Consider the following 16,618-nt stretch of genomic DNA (forward strand, 5'->3'; position numbering starts at 1 on the left):
CAATTCATTCCCTTTCCCCCCAGAACGCTGTAAGCGGCTGCTGTTCGGTCGTGCAGCTAGACTTTCTCTCAGTACACCCTTGCATGATAGAAAGACAGTCCCTACTCTAGCTATACCCACGTTTTTTCCTATTCTTTGAAGTTATTTTGTAGATTAAAAGCATAAATGTGCTGCTCCTGCTGAAGTTCAAATCTTAATTATGTTAATAAGTATTTGCATAATTCAATAGCTTTCGTAGCTTCCAAAATTACTGCTACACAAAATTACTTCTGCACACATGCATTCAATTTCAGATTATTTTATTTTTTCTTTCGTGGTGGTTATACATAGGAGCTCCTTTGTGCTATTGTCTTTTCACATGTGGTAATTTAAACATCAACTTATCTGTACATTTTGCAAAACAATTTGTCAGGAATATTGAAGAAAGATAACTCTGAAATCTATGGCCATACAGTTTCAAACAGTATAACTCCATCCCTTTCTGAGTTCCAAACCTGTCCAAGAGCTGACTTTATGTAATGCCAAAAAACAAAAAAACAAACAAACAAACAAACAAAAAAAAGTTTTAATTAGAGGACATAGTAAATCTAAACAGCAGGATTTCTCTTTAAATGTATTTTCGAAATTTCTGTATTTCACAAATGACCTCCTGTGGCTGAAACATATGGATTATTTATCTACTCCTTGGTATTTACTCCTACTGGATGGCATAGTGTTATAAGGGTTGTGAGGATTAAAACTTACTTTCTTGGAAGCTGTAAATTAAGACAATGCAATATTTGTTCAGCATACAGAAGGGTGTAATAAACAGGAAGGAATGAAGGGGACATGTATATCTTGGATGGTAAGATTTTTCAGAAGCACTACTCTGAAACTACATTTTAATGTCACCTTGTTGAAGCTGAAGTTCTCATCTGATTCAAGAATCACGACTAGAATTAAGCTAAACAAGATATTTGCCTAGATCCTTACTTTACACAGATGTGGCCCTCTGCACAGACTTGAGATTGAACCTGGCATGATCCTGCCTAGACCTGCAATGTTTCTGGCAGAGTTTGGGTGGGTGGTGGTCTGTGAGTGAAAGGAGAATGGTGTGCATTTATCTTGCGAGAGCTCGCAACAGGTATGGGTGTGGAGAGTTCGTGAGTGCAAAGTGAGCGTCCTCCCGTGGCCTGGGCTGCTCCTCAGGGAGCACGAAAGTGAATTTCTGCAGGAGAGTGGTAAAGAAGAGAAAGAGCTCCATCCTGGCCAGCTGTTCTCCCGGACAGGCACGGCGACCTGCAAGAGAGGGAATAGGAATTGTCTGTCAAAGAGGGCAATCATCGATGCTAGAATTGCCGCAGCGGGAGCAGATCACCCTCCTGCTGTGCTTCTGACTTGCAGCTGGATCCTCCCCTCAGATTTACCTGCTGAGAAGGGCAGGAAGGCCTCTGGTTTCACAAACTGCCCCTTTGCATCCAGGAAGTGCTCGGGGTAAAACTCGTTTGGTTTCTCCCAGACTGTCTCATCCTTCAGCACGGAAGACAAGTTGGTGATGATTGTCGTCCCCTGCACTCCCCCACAAGAGGAAACAACTTAAGTGGGAACAGCAACATTATCTTGGCACAACGGAACAGTGCTGGTCCCTCTTTAGTCCGTGTCTCTCATCTAATAGCACCCATTTCCACTTCTGCATCTTATCTGAAGCAGAGGTAAAGCAGGGCCCTTTTCCAGTGGCATATGGTGCCTGCCCTACTTTGTGAAGCATCTGAACTTTTGCAGTTTGTATCCTTACAAAGGCTGTTGCATGCAAATGCCAATTTCACGGTTACACAGTGGAAACAGCCTCTGCTTCTCAGATCCTCCTGGACTTGTTTTATAGCTGCAGAGAAAAAGCTGACTGACAGACTTCAAAGCCCAGCTTTCACAGGGACCATGGAAAATTGCAAAGCTTTCCTGTTTCGCACATCAAGGTTCTAAGTCAGAGGAAATACCACACAGCTACAAAAAAAAATTACAAAAATATCCCAGGCTTGAATTCTGCCACTGCTGCCAGGGCAGCTGCTTGTCACAGCAGAACTGGTCTGAATGCCAGTGGCATTTGAGTAGCTTCAGAGGTTAGAATTTAACTACTACCATCTCAGGAAAGCCAGTAAGCTGGTGTTGAGTGCCTCCAGAGAGCCTGTTAGGCTTCTTCTGACAGGCAGTGAATATCACGGCTCATCGAGAGGCAAGGAAACCTTTGCACTGAGCTGCCACTGCAGTTGCGTTCCCATACAACAAGCGTAAGCTTAGAACACAGGTATAACCTGCCTGAATTTATCATTTCAAAGTGTCTTATTTTAGTGCTCAACAGTGACTGTAATTGGGACTGGAAGCGCAATGCTGCAGGGTGGGATGGGATCATCCCCACCCCATGCCTGGCATCTGCACGAGGAGAAGCTGCTATATTGCTTATCTGGTCACGGTCACCTTGGGAATAAAGAAGCCTTGCAACTCAGTGTCCCGGTACGTCATGTGAGGTAGCCCAACAGGAGCAATATCCCCACAGCGCTGTACTTCATGGATCACAGCATTAGTGTAGGGCATGCTTGCTTGGTCCTTCATGGTGGGGGGTCTCTCTCTGCCAATCACTTTATCAATCTCTGCCTGGACCTTATCTGGAAGCAGAACAGATAAAGAATTAGAGATATAATAACCAGATAACCAGAAGCAGCTGGTATAAGCTGAAGGAAGACTGGCTGCATGAGATTGTAGGCACTGTATGAGAACAGGACAAGCAGTTAGAGACAGAAACAGAAACCCGATGGGAAGGCATTTTTTAGTTGATTGGTGACTCTGTATAACTGTTCTTTGCTCATAGCATCTCTAATAAAGGCCTTTCTATTTGACATGCTACCTTACCCCTCCTCTATGCAGCTTGAAGGCTACCTAGGTGAGCAGCATTAGAGAATTTAAACCAATTAACATCTACTCCAAATGCGGAAGAGGGTACACTGATCACTGCAAGTCCCAAGGTGAAGCCCTCAAAATGAAGGCAGGAGTGAACTTGCCCTTTGAACTCCAGTAGTTTTATCACAGCTACCCCTCTGAACAACTGTTTGGGAAGTGTTTCTCCCGTGTTTCTCCTAGACTAACAATCACCAAGTTGTTCCTCATTGCAAAATCCATGAACTGCTGTTCGTCATTGTGAAACCCTTGTGGAAAAAATGAAGGGAATTGAAAAAATTGAAGGGAAGAGGCTACACTTCTCTAAGGAAGTTTTAACTTACTCTGTATTTCTGGGTGGAGAAGCATATAAAGCAATGCCCACCGAAGAGTGGTGGAGGTGGTCTCAGAACCAGCTGTAAACAAGTCTACAGCCACCAGACGAAGGTTGCTATAGTGGAAGCCATTCTCTTCAGCTGCCTTACCCTGTGGAGAGAAAAAAAGTGGGTGATTGAAGCTGGGGTATTTTCTAGGCAAGAAGACAAGACCACTGTCCAGAGAAGTGCTGAGAAGCAATAGATCCATTTTTAGCATGTGTTCCTGTTCTTCATTGGGAGAGTAAAGCACAGCCCAGGCAACAGTCTGAGCATGACTGATGTACTTTGTAACTGTGTTAACTCCTGTATTTGAAAGTCCTCAACCACCTCAAATATACTCAGAGAAGAATTCTATCCCTGCCTTCAGGACAGAAGTAAATGCCTTGCGCTCTCAGCTCAAACACACAGCAGGCCCTTGCCACTCACTGTAACATCTTCCCCCAGAGGAGGTGGAACATAGTTATTCAGGGTTGATCAGAGTAGAGAGGAGGCTGCCCTGATGTGGCAAATGCAAAATTAGCATTATTTTAAGGCAGTTATCTCTAGCTATGCATTACAGATTCTCACTGCTCCTGCCCTGGTATTTTCTTACAATTAAAAAAAAAAAAAGGGATCAGGGTTATCAGGTTAAAGGATTATTGCTGCCTATTAAGCCTGCAACACCACTTTCAGCAAAACTGGTCTCTCATCCAAATGCTAATTGAGCTCAAATTTGTTAGCATATGAGATATGACAACCTCTCTGCATGAGTTCATCTGCTTGTCTTTTCTAATCCTCTTTATACTTCCCTTTCCTAAGGACTAGCTCCTCTTAAGTTATACTGTATATTTAGATGCTGTCGTAATATGGATAGCAATTAATAATGCATTTAAGACTCAACTGTTATTCCTATAAAAGATCTCAGACAAGGGAGTTTGGGACTGACTTGACCAAAGTTAACTCAGGAGAGGGATTTATCAGACTGGCTTATCAGGTGATGTTAGTGAACAGAAGAGAGATGTGACCATGGTCAGGCTTACATCCAGCTCCAAGCTGTACTGCTCAGTGCAGAGTAATGTGGGTCACATTGCTCTGCCCATGCAAGCTGTGGGGGGGCAAGGCATGGGCTGGAGGAGCCTGACACCCACAACATGGCAGGGTTTGTTATGCAAAGCAGCAGTCCAGCCTGAGGACTTGGATGGTGGAAGTGACTTGCAAGCAGAATTTGCTAATATTACTCATCTGGCACTTGAAATTTAGTGAATCCGTGTGCAGAAACATATGGCAGATGGATGGGCTGACCAAATATCTTTGATTTTATGCTGACTTTGTGCCTGACTGAATTAAAGGAAAGACTCCTTTTAATTTCAGTGAAGTTCAGATTTAGGCCTTCCTCTGATATGTAGCAAACTAGTTCTTAGCAAGTAATTCAAAAACATACATGCCAAAGGAGACACTAGTTTCAAATCATAACTTGGTTTAACAGCAGGCTATGGACGGGGCAATGACACAAAAAGTCAACCTGTTCCTCCAGTTCTGTGACTGATTTTGAGGCATCAGTCATTGAAGCATTGACATTACACAGAATCTTGCATGCTGACTTATTTCCTGGTGCAAACCTAGGACAATTAATGAATTCTCAATCATTGCCTTTTAAGAGCCTTCAAATTTTTGTAGGCTGGAAAGAGGGAAGTTTCTAGATTCTGAAGGAAATGCCAAGGCAGAAAACAGAAACAAGAACATCAGCAGATAACATGGTGTCTTAACCAATAAAAGAGGTTATGGCATGAAGAATATCTTCTCAAGATACAATGTGGAATGAAAAAGTAGGAAATGAGTTGGTAAGAGGTTTTATGCAGCTCTGTGAGGAAAGCCAGTTTCACAAGCTTGAACAGGCAAAGAAACTACTCCTGACCCCCGAGGGTCTGCTAGTGTCACCCTACCTTCTCCATCTCCTTTAAAAACACATCCGTGAGATCTCGGGTGTAAGCAGGGTCCCACGTCTTCATATGCTTATCTATGACCACATCTATGAAGTCCATTAACTCCTTTTGTGCTCGGAAGGCTTTCTGTGGCACTCCAGGGATGCGCAACAAAATGGGCACCACATTAAGAAACTGGGGTGTGAGAACCAGAGAGAGTGAGAGAGAGAGAGAATATATTACATGATGCAAAAAAAGAAAAATTATGAAAACACAATCCTCTCAAACAATAGAGGGAAGCTTGTGGTTTACCTGAGGCAGGAATCCAGTTTCTTCATTCAAGGAATTTTGAAATAACCGTGACAACTTGTTGAATGTCTCATCACCGTAGTCAAAACGGTCTCCAAAGACAATGGTGCAGATCATATTGCAGACAGCATTATTTATAAGAACATGTATATCAAAAGATTTACCTGGAAATGGAAACGGAGACCAAGCCATGAAGCTCAGCAACACCAAACTGCTGGACCTCATCTGTCAGCAATGAAAATACACAAATACCACCTTGATGACACCAGGAGAAAAAGCCCCCAAACCACTCAAAGCACCACACTAGGAAGTGGAGATCATCTCATTCTTACTAATATTTGGTTGATCTATGTTTAAAGAAGAAAACTCCCAAGAAAAACTGAGTTGTAGGGTTGTTCTGTGACTTGACAGGTAACACTTTGTTCTGTGTCTGGATAACAGGCTGTGAACCCTCAGCTGCACTTTTATTGCATGTGATAGTATCAATATGTTCCATTAAACTTCATAAAGTTAGAGTTACTGAGCTCTGGGAATAATTCTATTTTACCTCTATATTTCTAGTTTCCTATTTGTTTACTGTTTCAAATGGATTAGTGTTACAGTAGCCCCACTATGTAAAGCAGAAGTGGCGCCAAGGAGTGCACACCGACTAGAAACACTGCATTTTCATGGGAAGAGAGCACTGCATGCAAACAGGAATGGCTGTAGGTATTACTTCTCTCTGCATCACTGTATTGCCTTTTTCTGTGGTTTCCCCATCCTTGTGGATGTCACAAACCTTCTTCAGACTTTATTGCAGAACAAAGAAAGCCAGCTTCCTCTACCACTCGCTCCTCCAGGGATTTCTTTCCCATCCCAAAGTTCCTCAGCGTAGAGAGTGTGAATCTCCTTAGCTCCTTCCAGACATGCCCGTATCTTGCTACAACAATCCCTGGAATTGTGGATGAGCAAGAAATGTCAGATATCTGACTTGTACATCAATAAAATTTTGTTAGAGAACAGCAAAGTGAGTCTGGAGGTAGGTACTCACTTTGTACATCTAGATACAGGTGAGTGGACAGATGGAACAGTCTGACCTTGTGCAGCTTGTTCAGACAGCAGTTCTGAAATGGATCACAGCACCTTCCAATGCCTGTGCATGGCTTGCAAAGGTGCAGTGGGGATCCAGTGGGATCAACCAGGGCTGCTAAGGATAAAGGAATTCCCCCCTCCAAACCATTCAGCATTGCTCCAGTTCATTGTGAACCGGGACACAGCTTGTGCCACCACACAGGAGCTGAGGATGTGATGTGGGCAGAAGGCAGGAAAAGACTCTGTCTGGAACAAAAGTCACTATATTTTTTTGCAACAACTTACATGTAACATTTTGCATAAGCATTTTGTCTTACATAAGCAGCATAAGCACTAACAACACTGTGGGTGTTGGGAGCTGGCAGAAAGTTGTACCACTTATAGTGTCCTTACAGAGCAGAAGTGTGTGTTTGCTGGAGCCATATTACAACCACCAAGGGGAGCCCCCATTTAATCAAATCCCAGTTTGTTGCCACCAAAGGGTGCCAGACATACAAAGAGGTTGACTGGGGGATAGGGTGAAGGTGCACTGTACTGAGAAAATCTACCCAATCCTTATCATGCTAGTGCCATCAAGGAATGCCCATTTTCATGGGACTTGCCTTCAGAATTCTTTCCATAGCCCATATGTTCATATATTGGAAAATACGGCCGGTCAGCAAAGTCTTCTGATTTGTGGACCAGGGCTTCCTTCACTGTTTTATACCCATTCAGAACTACCACGTTGTTCCAGCAGTTCTGGAGACTGAAGATGTTTCCAAACTTCTTCTGAAGCTGCCAAGATAAAAAAGCATGTCCCTGAAAATGAGCTGAGTGTAACATCAGAAACATTACCATATCCTTCCTTAGGGCCTTTTCTATTTAGTGAACTTTGAGATGCTTTTATTCAGAGATGTTCAGCTGATCTTTGACCTTTATCTTTGCAGTGCAACAGCTCTGAACAGTGCCAAGCCGCAGCTGTAGCAGGGATCAATGCCCTGTAAATGGAAAAATTTAAAATACACCTATCCTGGCCAAACTGTTGTCATGAACACTATGCAATACTTTTAATTTTGTCAAGAACCTTTTTGGGGATTTTTAAAGACTGCATACTCAATGATTAATTATTTCCTAAGGTCTCTATTTATTTTGATCTAAAAGACTAAGCAAGTTTTGAGTTAGTCTACTTCTGCTGAAGGAAATATTGATAATAGGTGATATGTAATTTTTATTTAAAGATGCATTTGTACCTAAGGCCTACCCAGAGTCAAGTTTCCAGAAACGCGGCTGGGAAAGGCAATTCCACACTGGAGTTTCAGGTCAACTTTCTCCCTAAAAGGAGTGTACACATCTAGTATGACACCTTACATCTACTGTGATCTGTAAGCCTCATAAAGCTGAATCAGGATGGCTGCACAGGTAATCCTGTCAGCCATACACTCACCATGGGAGCTGGTCATGGAGCAAAGCCTTCCCCAGCTAGACCGGCCCTTTAACAGGACAGACTCCTGGGAAGGCAGGTCAAACTTCCCCTGCCAGTCAGGAGCATGGAGCAAAGCTCAGAAGCATGTTGTTCAAAGACAGTGCAATAGTAGCAATGCCCCACAGTTTTATTTTATTTTTTGTTTTTGTTTAAAAGCTAAGATGCTTGATTTCTGCACTCTAACATTGCAAGAAACTGAAGTACTTAATACTGTATTTGCAGTAGGGTTGAAAAGGGAATTAGCACTTCACTGGCACTAGAAATACATCATTAAAAATTATTACTGCTCAAGATTGTGGTTAGCATGACCCTGACATGATATGATTTGAAAATGGTAAGCTTTTGGGCTACTTGCAAGCAAATAATACAGATGCTATATTTAGTTTCTCCACTTGGCAGGTTTTGGACAGGCAGCTGAATAGCGCTGTCCTAGAAAAGAGGCCTTTAGAGTTTGCAAGCTGAAGCACAAAACACCCATGGTTTTTCTGCTGCAAGCCGTTAAAGACATGCTTTCCCTTTGAGAAAAGCTAAGCCCTGACTTTGAATAGGAACACTACTGAGATTTTTGGGCATTGCTGCTGGGGCAAATCCCACGAGCTGGTCTCTTTAACTGAAACTGTCACATGCCTGCAGGCATGCTTCAGTAACTCACAGGGAAGCCTGCCATTCCTGCAGCCACATTCCCAGCCCACAGATACTTCTTTGTCTTCTCTCATTTGTACATCCCCCTGCTCCTTTGCGTCCAAGCCTGCCCACATGTTAGGCTGACAGCCAGCACCTATCACTGGGGCACAGCAGTGGTGTCCCACTGAGCTCATACAGAGATGGGGAGATAGAGGTCGGGGAGCGTTGGTGTGTGATTATCTCTTAATCTGTTTGGGCCAGAGTCCTGTTTGGTTAGAGTCCTTAGGCAGTGACTTGCTTCATCCTGGACTTCGGAGAGAGCATTGCCCTTCGGCTTTGTGCAACGGTAGTGATACTGAAGTTGGCCAAAAATAAACTTTCTAACATAAGCTGAAGTATTAGAAAGCAGGTATTCTTTATTTAGGACTGGACTCTTCTAATAGAAAGAGTGTCATTAAACTTTACAACAGGGTATTTATTCCATCATGATCATACATAATGACTACAGCGTGCTTCACAGCTACTGCATAAACATCATTTTTCATAGGACTTACGTGCACGTGTCTGTCCTTTCATGGTCCTAGGGGGTCATCTAAAGGTGTCTCTGGGAGTCACACTCACTGAGTGCTTCAGTATCACCGGTGACCTTTCCTTGAACATTTTCTGTGGCCATGTGCTGTTGTTCCTTGTTACATAACTTGCCAAAACACCCACTATATTCCTCATAATCTGTTTATCCACTGTTTCCAGCTATGTTTATCACTCTGTGTACATAATTTTGCATTCTTTTATCTTTTTTTGCTAGTTAGTCTTAAAGCTCTATCTAGCAACTTCAGGGGAAATGCAAATTCCTATACTCTGTGTTATGTATCTGTAGCTGATGCCAGGGTGTGACCCACCCCTCCTGGGCCCACGGTGGATTGTATGTGGAGTGTTTTGTTCAGGGGCTGCCACTCACCTGGCCGAAGGAGTGGTGGGGCTTGTGGAAGTCAACCGAGAACATGGTCCCGATGAACGGCAGCGAGGCCGGGCCTGGCGGGTAACGGCTCCAGGTCTTTCTGCGCTTCATGAAGTCAAGCAGCAAAGTAAACACTGTAAGAAAAACTCCCAGTATAGAGATGTTGCCCCAGACGGATGACAGCTGGGAGCCCAGCCACAGGAGCAATGCCATTTTGTAGCCTGTCTACTCCTTGATCTTCCTCTTTTGACCCAAGACTGTTGCTGCCTCTCTTTGCCTTTTCTCTTCTCCTCCCTCCCACTTTCTTGCCCTGACAGCTGCCCCTTTCTCCTTGCTTCCTCCTTTTCCCCACACTGCGTTTTTCTGCTGCTCCTCTCTCCCTGCACTTGCTGCCTTTTGAATGCAAAACTTGGCTCTAATTATAAGCTCCTCCTCTGCTCTGTTCAGCCTTAGGGGAGTGGTGACGAGAATCATCTCTCCTCCTCCTCTTCTTTTTCCAAAGCCTGAGCTGAGGGCTGTGCCTCTGTTGCTGCTGTAAGTGGCGGGTGGTGCTAACAATGCCCTCAGCGGGGCAGGGCTGGGTGAGCCCTGGGTGTTTGGATGCCTTCTCTCGCAAACAACGAGAAGTTTACAAGCAGCCAGTCTTGCTGCATTCTCATGGGGCGATTTGGAAAAAGTTTGTTTAAATGTGTGTCACCTTCTCGTCAGCACTGGCAAGTCAAGGAAGAAGCAGCTCTGAAACACAGGTCATACAGGTTTCTGTTTGCAAGCTAAGGATAGGTTCCATTGGAACTTGGGAAAGTTCAGGTTAGATCGAACATTCCCTAACAGAAAGCACTTACTACAGAAATTAGCTTAAAACAGGCACCTGAGATTTTAAAAATAATTTATGTTTCTAGGATTAAAACTTTTTATCAAACTCCAAATGTCAGTCAGCACAATGATCTCAGCATTTGTAGAACACAGCTCAGCTACAAGGAAGAAGTCACATGTATTACAAGGTGCCTCAAATATCCAGCCTTTGGGGCAGCAGTAATGCCAACACAATTATGGAGTTAGTAAAAATATTTTCTGAAGCAGCACAGCTGTGTGCTCCTGGCATCTCTGCCGTCAGAGATCAATAAACCTTGCCCTTAGGACAGGCAGCTCTAGATAAAAAGAAGCAGTAAAGCCATCACAGCTTGATCTGTGATCTCAGCATGATCAGAGGAAAAACTCCTAATGGAGCAGTTGCTGCAGCAGTGATGGAGAGCTCAGGCTGCAAGGCAATGCACCTACAAATGCTGTGCAGGCAGTGCTGGTGTGCAGCCAGGGCCTCAAATGCTCTTTTCCCTGTGAGGGGAGGCACCTCCATGCTCATTATCTGTGTGCTGATGTTACCTTGCTGGAGTCTCCGTAGCAGGATCCTGTTTTGAAAGCATCATGACTCAGGGTTCAGGATTTGTCTCAGGTAGTTTTAAACAAATATGTAGAATGGAAAACAACTGGGGGAATTACCAGCTCCCACACAACTGAAGAACCCTGATTTCTTTTGAGTTACAGAGACATGCTGGGGTAGTTCACATATCTGGAGAGCTGCCACAATGGGCACAGTGTCTTCAGGAAGAACAGGATGGAAACAGTGAGGAGTGGTTGTGTGTCGTGCAGAGAAGTGCCCAGCACCTGGCCATGGGAGAGGTGATGGGCTGAGTGCCTGTGGACAAGGAGAAGGCGGCAAAGTGCTATGGGCAGTGTTGTGCCAGGCACTCACAACAGACTTCTTGGGAAAGGAGAGAAAGTCGATAGAGCCATCCCTCACAATCACAGGCCTTAGGACTAACTCACAGTGTGCTTTAATTGAAGGGCTGCATGGTCAGGCACAATCTGGATGGTTTCTCAAGTGTGCTCAAGACAGTTTCATGATGCATGTGATTGATTAGACAACTAGAGGAGATGCTGTGCTGGGTTTGCTGTTCACAAAATAGGAGGAATTGGTTCAGGATATGATGGTCAAGGATAAATTTCCCTGCAGCAACCACAAAACTGTGAAATACTAAGTCCTGCAAGAAATCAGCAAGTACAAACAGCATTACTGCCCTTACCTGCAGAAGAGCAGGTTTCATTTTATCCAGAGATCTCCTTTGCAGGATCCCAAAGGGAGCTGCCCTGGAGAGTGAAGGGGCCCAGGAGAGCTGGTTGTTCTTTGAGGGCGACCTCCTCAAAGCATGAGATCAGTGTGTCTCATTTATTTCCTGGACACTCTAAAGCCTTTAACACCATTTTCTACAGCACCCTTTTGGCTAAATCAATGACATACAGACTGGCAGATAAAGTGGTTGGGTGATTGTTCTGATTGCGGGGCTGAAAGAAGTGAGATTAGTAGCACAGAGTCCAGCTGATGGATGATCACCAGTGACGTCCCTTAGATGTCTATACTGGGGCTGATAAGGTTTAGGTTATTAACAACATGGCTGATGGGACAGAGGGCACTCTTGTCAAGTCCAGCCTGGGAGAGCTACCAGACCTGAAATCTGTGGTGTAACCTGGAAGTTTGTTGGCTTTTGAGTACCCACCACATTTCAAACAGCTCTTGTGTTGAGGTCTCAGGAGACAGAGCTGAACAGTTCCCTATTCAGTGGGCTGACTTGAGCAGGAGTTGGTTGAATGATAAAAGTTGACCAAGGACTTCCTCCTATATTGATTTTAGTGACCCATGCACTCAGATGACAGTGGAAAGATGGGAAATGTGGTCCCAAGAATGTCAGTGGACATTTCCTCATCACCCCACCAGTAAAGGGATGCTACCTTGCCTGTTTCACCTTATTTTGAGATAGACCTTTATGAATTTCAGCTGAAAAATATCCACCTAGGTCCTTTCAGTTTTGCGTACCTTGGCTAGAACCAAAGGCTGTTGAACTCCCACCATTCACCTGTGGGCTCTAACAAGGATGGTTCATCAGAATTCAGAGAGTGGATTTAATTTTAATGAACATCACCCTGCAAGGCCATCAGAATAGGAACTCTCCAGCTACTCTTGCTTCCTGTGGCTCAGCCATGACATAAAGTGACAAAGCTGCAACCTGAGAAATGCATCAGCTTAAGGAAAACAAAAATCTACACTGACACTGACTTCCCAATTGACATCTTTCCAAAAGGTCACTTGGAAAATGATCCTTTCCTGCAAACTTGACAGCTCCTCCACTTTTGCCTAGTAGCATGGATGGCCAGTCCTGCACAGGAGTGGAACAAGGGCTATAGCTTCATAATTTCAAAAGAAAAGTTTTCAAAGACAGCAAAGAAACAATAGACAACAAATCTCTTTCTGACAGAGAGAAAGAGAAAAGGGTAATTATTCTTCTGAAGAATGGAAAATGCTTATTTGCATTTCTTTTCAATAAAGTAATATTTTCAGCAATTTTCAAGTCAGGGAAAAAACCCCTCCAAATCCATACATATTAATTTTATCTAACTGCTGCCCTGCTGTGCTGGGTGCATGTCTTTGTGCACAGTCAGTTTAAAGATGAGCTAAGTGGAATTACAGAAGTTACATGCAGACATCACCATTCCTTGAGTGAAGACACTGAAATACAAAGAGAAACATATCTTTAAGGAAGAAAAAATATATTAATATTTCAAAACAAAGCATCCAGAAGCAAGATAGGAGTTGCCTGTTTTTTTCTTTTTTAGGCAATTTTAGTTGAGCCTTTTTGTTCATACTGTCCATAAGATCATATTTAATTATAATTACATGCTATATTTCCTTTATTCAGTGCACAGAATAGATGATGATCACTTACTAATCTGGTTTTAATTAGAGCATTTGTCTTCAAAGTCTATTTTGCCACCTACTGTTCGCACCCTGCCCACAAAGGTGGTTTAGATGGGCATTTCCACAGTGGTCATCAGTGAAGCTTGCATGGGTGAGGAGCAGGCAGCCATTTTTCCCCAGAGCATCCCTCTGAGATGCCACCAATGGAAGCAAATGATCTTCTAAGTGCTGGTACCGGAGAGAAAAAGTCAAGAAGGTGCCACACACAGCTGTCCCTGCATGGCACCTGCCCAGCTCCCAGCTGAGGCTGCAAGCAGCTTCTGCAGATCTTCCTGCAGGGTCACAACTTTGGCACCCTGGACATGGAGGTCACATATTAGTGCCTGTTCATGAAAACTGATGTCGCAGTAATTACCCAGCATCACATACTCCTCTCTCCACAAAGGTGGGGTGAAACCCTTCCAATGGCCAAAGAAACACCCTTCCTTCCCTCCCTTTTTGCTTCAAGCCTGGAGCCAGCCAGAAAGCACTGGTCGCATAGCATGAATATTTCCATGAGCTTTCAGAAATTGTTTCTCCAAATCCCAGCAGGCTGACTGCTTTCCCCTTAACACCTCAGATGTAGATGGACACAAACCTCAGCACTTTTTCATTCTGAAGGAGCAAAGCCTCTTAGAACAGCATTGGTTAGTGTGAAGCCTACTGCTCTCATTCCCTGGCTATCCATCTCCCAGGCTACAGCAGAGCTCGGGCTGGTGCAGACCCCAGAAACCTTTCTTCTTTGATGGCCTTTTCTAAGCCCAGAAAACACAGTCTCCCACCTAGTCCCAGACATTTTTTGGATCCTTCCTCCACCTCCTTTTTCCAGCACATAATCTCTCTTTTCCCTGTTTTGCCTTCACTCAGATGGCTTCTCCCCCGACCATTTTGGTGCTGGAAGGGGCAAGGGGTGCATGGCAGAGAGCAGCTTCACACTTGTCATTCGCCCTTAGCAGCCCCTGGCAGCCGGCAGTAACCACCACCTGCTCCGCTCTGACATCTCGGGGGAATTTTAGATTAAGAACAGAGAGCTCTATCAAGTGCACGCAAACTGGGTTTTCAAGTGCTTGTAACACAGCCAAGTTTGAGCACAGTTTTAGAGAGCTGGTGCAATGTGTCTTCCTAACAGAAAGCTGCCTCCTGCCAAATTCCGCTTGTAATGCTTCAAAGCATTAAACTGAGAAAGGAAAATATCACCAGAAATTTTTCAAACGGGTTAGGAGAAGGTCAGATAAACAATGGATTTCTAAGAACAATGTTAGCCATTAGGAAGGGATGAAAAAAATTTTGGCTGAATGTTCCCAAACAAATTTAGCCTGAAGCACAACCCCAGCTCAGGAAATTTTTATCTCAGCTGGTTCATTGTGACTTTCTTGGCCTTCAGACGGGGGTTTTAAACATTGGAAGTAATTCTACAGCCTTAAGATGGACTGTGCTAACAGCTTGTTCATAATAAAGCAGTCAGCAGAACTGAAATAGCCAAGTCTTTCATAGTTACTGTTACTATGACTTACTGCCAGCCTTCCCACATTGCAAAGAAATCTGTTCTTCAGGCTTTTCTTCCTTAAATTCCCTATGGCTTCCTATCCTTTTTCCTATATCAATCACACCAATTCACTTATCACCAAAGTGAGTTGAACTTCTTTCACCTATCCCTTCCCATGCCATTATGGGCTTTATGGCTTTATTTTTACTTGACATTTCACAGAGCTTGAGATGATCCAGGACTGAGCTCACACGTATGTGTAACGCTGTCCAGCAATTGTTTCACAAGTTCAGCAAGGCCAGGGTGGTTATGGGCCCTAATCACAGTATCCTCATCATGTTAACTGGGGTTAAGCAGAGATCAAGGCAAGCTGGCTTGGTTTTAATTGCCAAATTCAGGTTGTCTCAGGCTAAAATGTTCCCTCTGTTACTTGAATCTGAGTTAGCCAAATGTGCTGAGTTAGCTCAGCATGTGCAATTTCTAAGCCCAGCGCGGGGAGGTAATGAATTCAAGGTGCTGCTTTACACAGGTTGTGGTTCCAGCTCTGGTCCAAAATGCCTCCTGAAGATTCCATTAAACCTCTGTGATGTGTCTGAGCTCTGGGAAGATGCCTGCTCATTCGGAAAATGACTGGCAGCAGTTGCCTTGACTCACACGCTCTTGTGAAACTGTCAGGCAAATATGGTTTACGCCCCCGATACCATAGGCTGTTGATTTCTCTCAGCTGCTGCTTTTGGTTTCCTGCTTTTTAAGCTTCTCAGGAGCTGTGAATATATATATTGTTTTTCTTTTCATTTTTGGTTTAATACTGATACCTTGGGGTTTTTCTTTGCTGTAATGTGGGCATCCTGGGGAATTTTGGACACAGCTACTGGCTAAAACCCTGTTGTTAATTTTTTTTTCCATAAGAGATGCATTTAAAGAGATGCATTCTATCCGTGAAAACTCATGCTACTTTCCTAAAGTGTGAGATCAGTGGACACCTTTGGAAATAATGGTGTAACTAAATCCATGTTTTGGAAGCCAGACAGACAAATGACATTAGTTTCTGCCATTAAGTTGTGTTGTGACACTGATCAGTTAATAATAATTTAATTTGCTTATATTTTTCCTGAACTTCTTGAGTTGGACATGCCCTGGTTGTGATTTGTGCATATTTCAATTGTGGCATTTAGCACCAGAATATAGTAAACTTCTAACAGCTTTCCTATCTACAAATCTATATATGAAGCCTACAAATTCACTTATGTAATGGAAAACGCAGACAGCAATATAAAACATGTTTTGCAAACCAGCAGATTGCTGTTGGAACACGCTTTCTCTGAGACCTGGATCAATAAGGAATGCATTTTAAGATTCTAACTTTTTTCTGTGTTTTCTATGGCTTTAATTAACCTGGCAGAAATAATTTCCTATTCCTTGAATGTGATCCTGTATGACTCTTCTGCTTAAGGGTTCTGAAGTTGCCAGGAGAACAACATTGACTTGCCAGGGCACAGAGCTGGGCTTTCTCGTAACTGTCCGGGAAATGTTGAATACCTGTTTTAATTATTAGTATTTTGTAAGGAAAGAGCACGATGTATCCCAGCCCTAACTTTCCCACAGCAATGCTCATGAAGCCAATATGCAGAAGATGGAAAAAGGCTAATACTTCTACCATATACATTTCTGGGAATATGGACAGCAGAGACTGGATGTTCTGTCTGATAATTTTCCTGGTTTTATGATTTTCTTTG

At 43.6% G+C, this 16,618-nt stretch overlaps 1 protein-coding gene across 4 annotated transcripts; it reads right to left on the reverse strand.

Annotated features, from left to right (window-relative positions):
• Positions 1 to 173: 173 nt before the first annotated feature.
• LOC131592731 (cytochrome P450 2D20-like) lies at positions 174 to 10,022 on the reverse strand. Of its 4 annotated transcripts, XM_058864463.1 has the most exons (9): positions 9,610 to 10,022; positions 7,168 to 7,339; positions 6,273 to 6,425; positions 5,498 to 5,658; positions 5,207 to 5,380; positions 3,252 to 3,393; positions 2,452 to 2,639; positions 1,407 to 1,548; positions 968 to 1,278 (listed from the first exon to the last, which is right to left on the reverse strand). In XM_058864463.1, exons 1-9 carry the CDS (start codon positions 9,820 to 9,822, stop codon positions 1,100 to 1,102), a joined length of 1,524 nt encoding a protein of 507 aa, XP_058720446.1. In that variant the 5' UTR covers positions 9,823 to 10,022; the 3' UTR covers positions 968 to 1,099. The 4 variants fall into 4 exon arrangements, with proteins under 4 accessions (XP_058720444.1, XP_058720446.1, XP_058720445.1 ...); XM_058864462.1 differs by lacking the exons at positions 7,168 to 7,339; positions 9,610 to 10,022 and adding an exon at positions 9,206 to 9,242; XM_058864460.1 differs by lacking the exons at positions 7,168 to 7,339; positions 9,610 to 10,022 and adding an exon at positions 6,525 to 7,128.
• Positions 10,023 to 16,618: the final 6,596 nt, after the last annotated feature.

This window comes from Poecile atricapillus, chromosome Z (genome assembly GCF_030490865.1).
Source record: "Poecile atricapillus isolate bPoeAtr1 chromosome Z, bPoeAtr1.hap1, whole genome shotgun sequence".
NCBI classification, from domain to species: Eukaryota; Metazoa; Chordata; class Aves; order Passeriformes; family Paridae; genus Poecile; species Poecile atricapillus.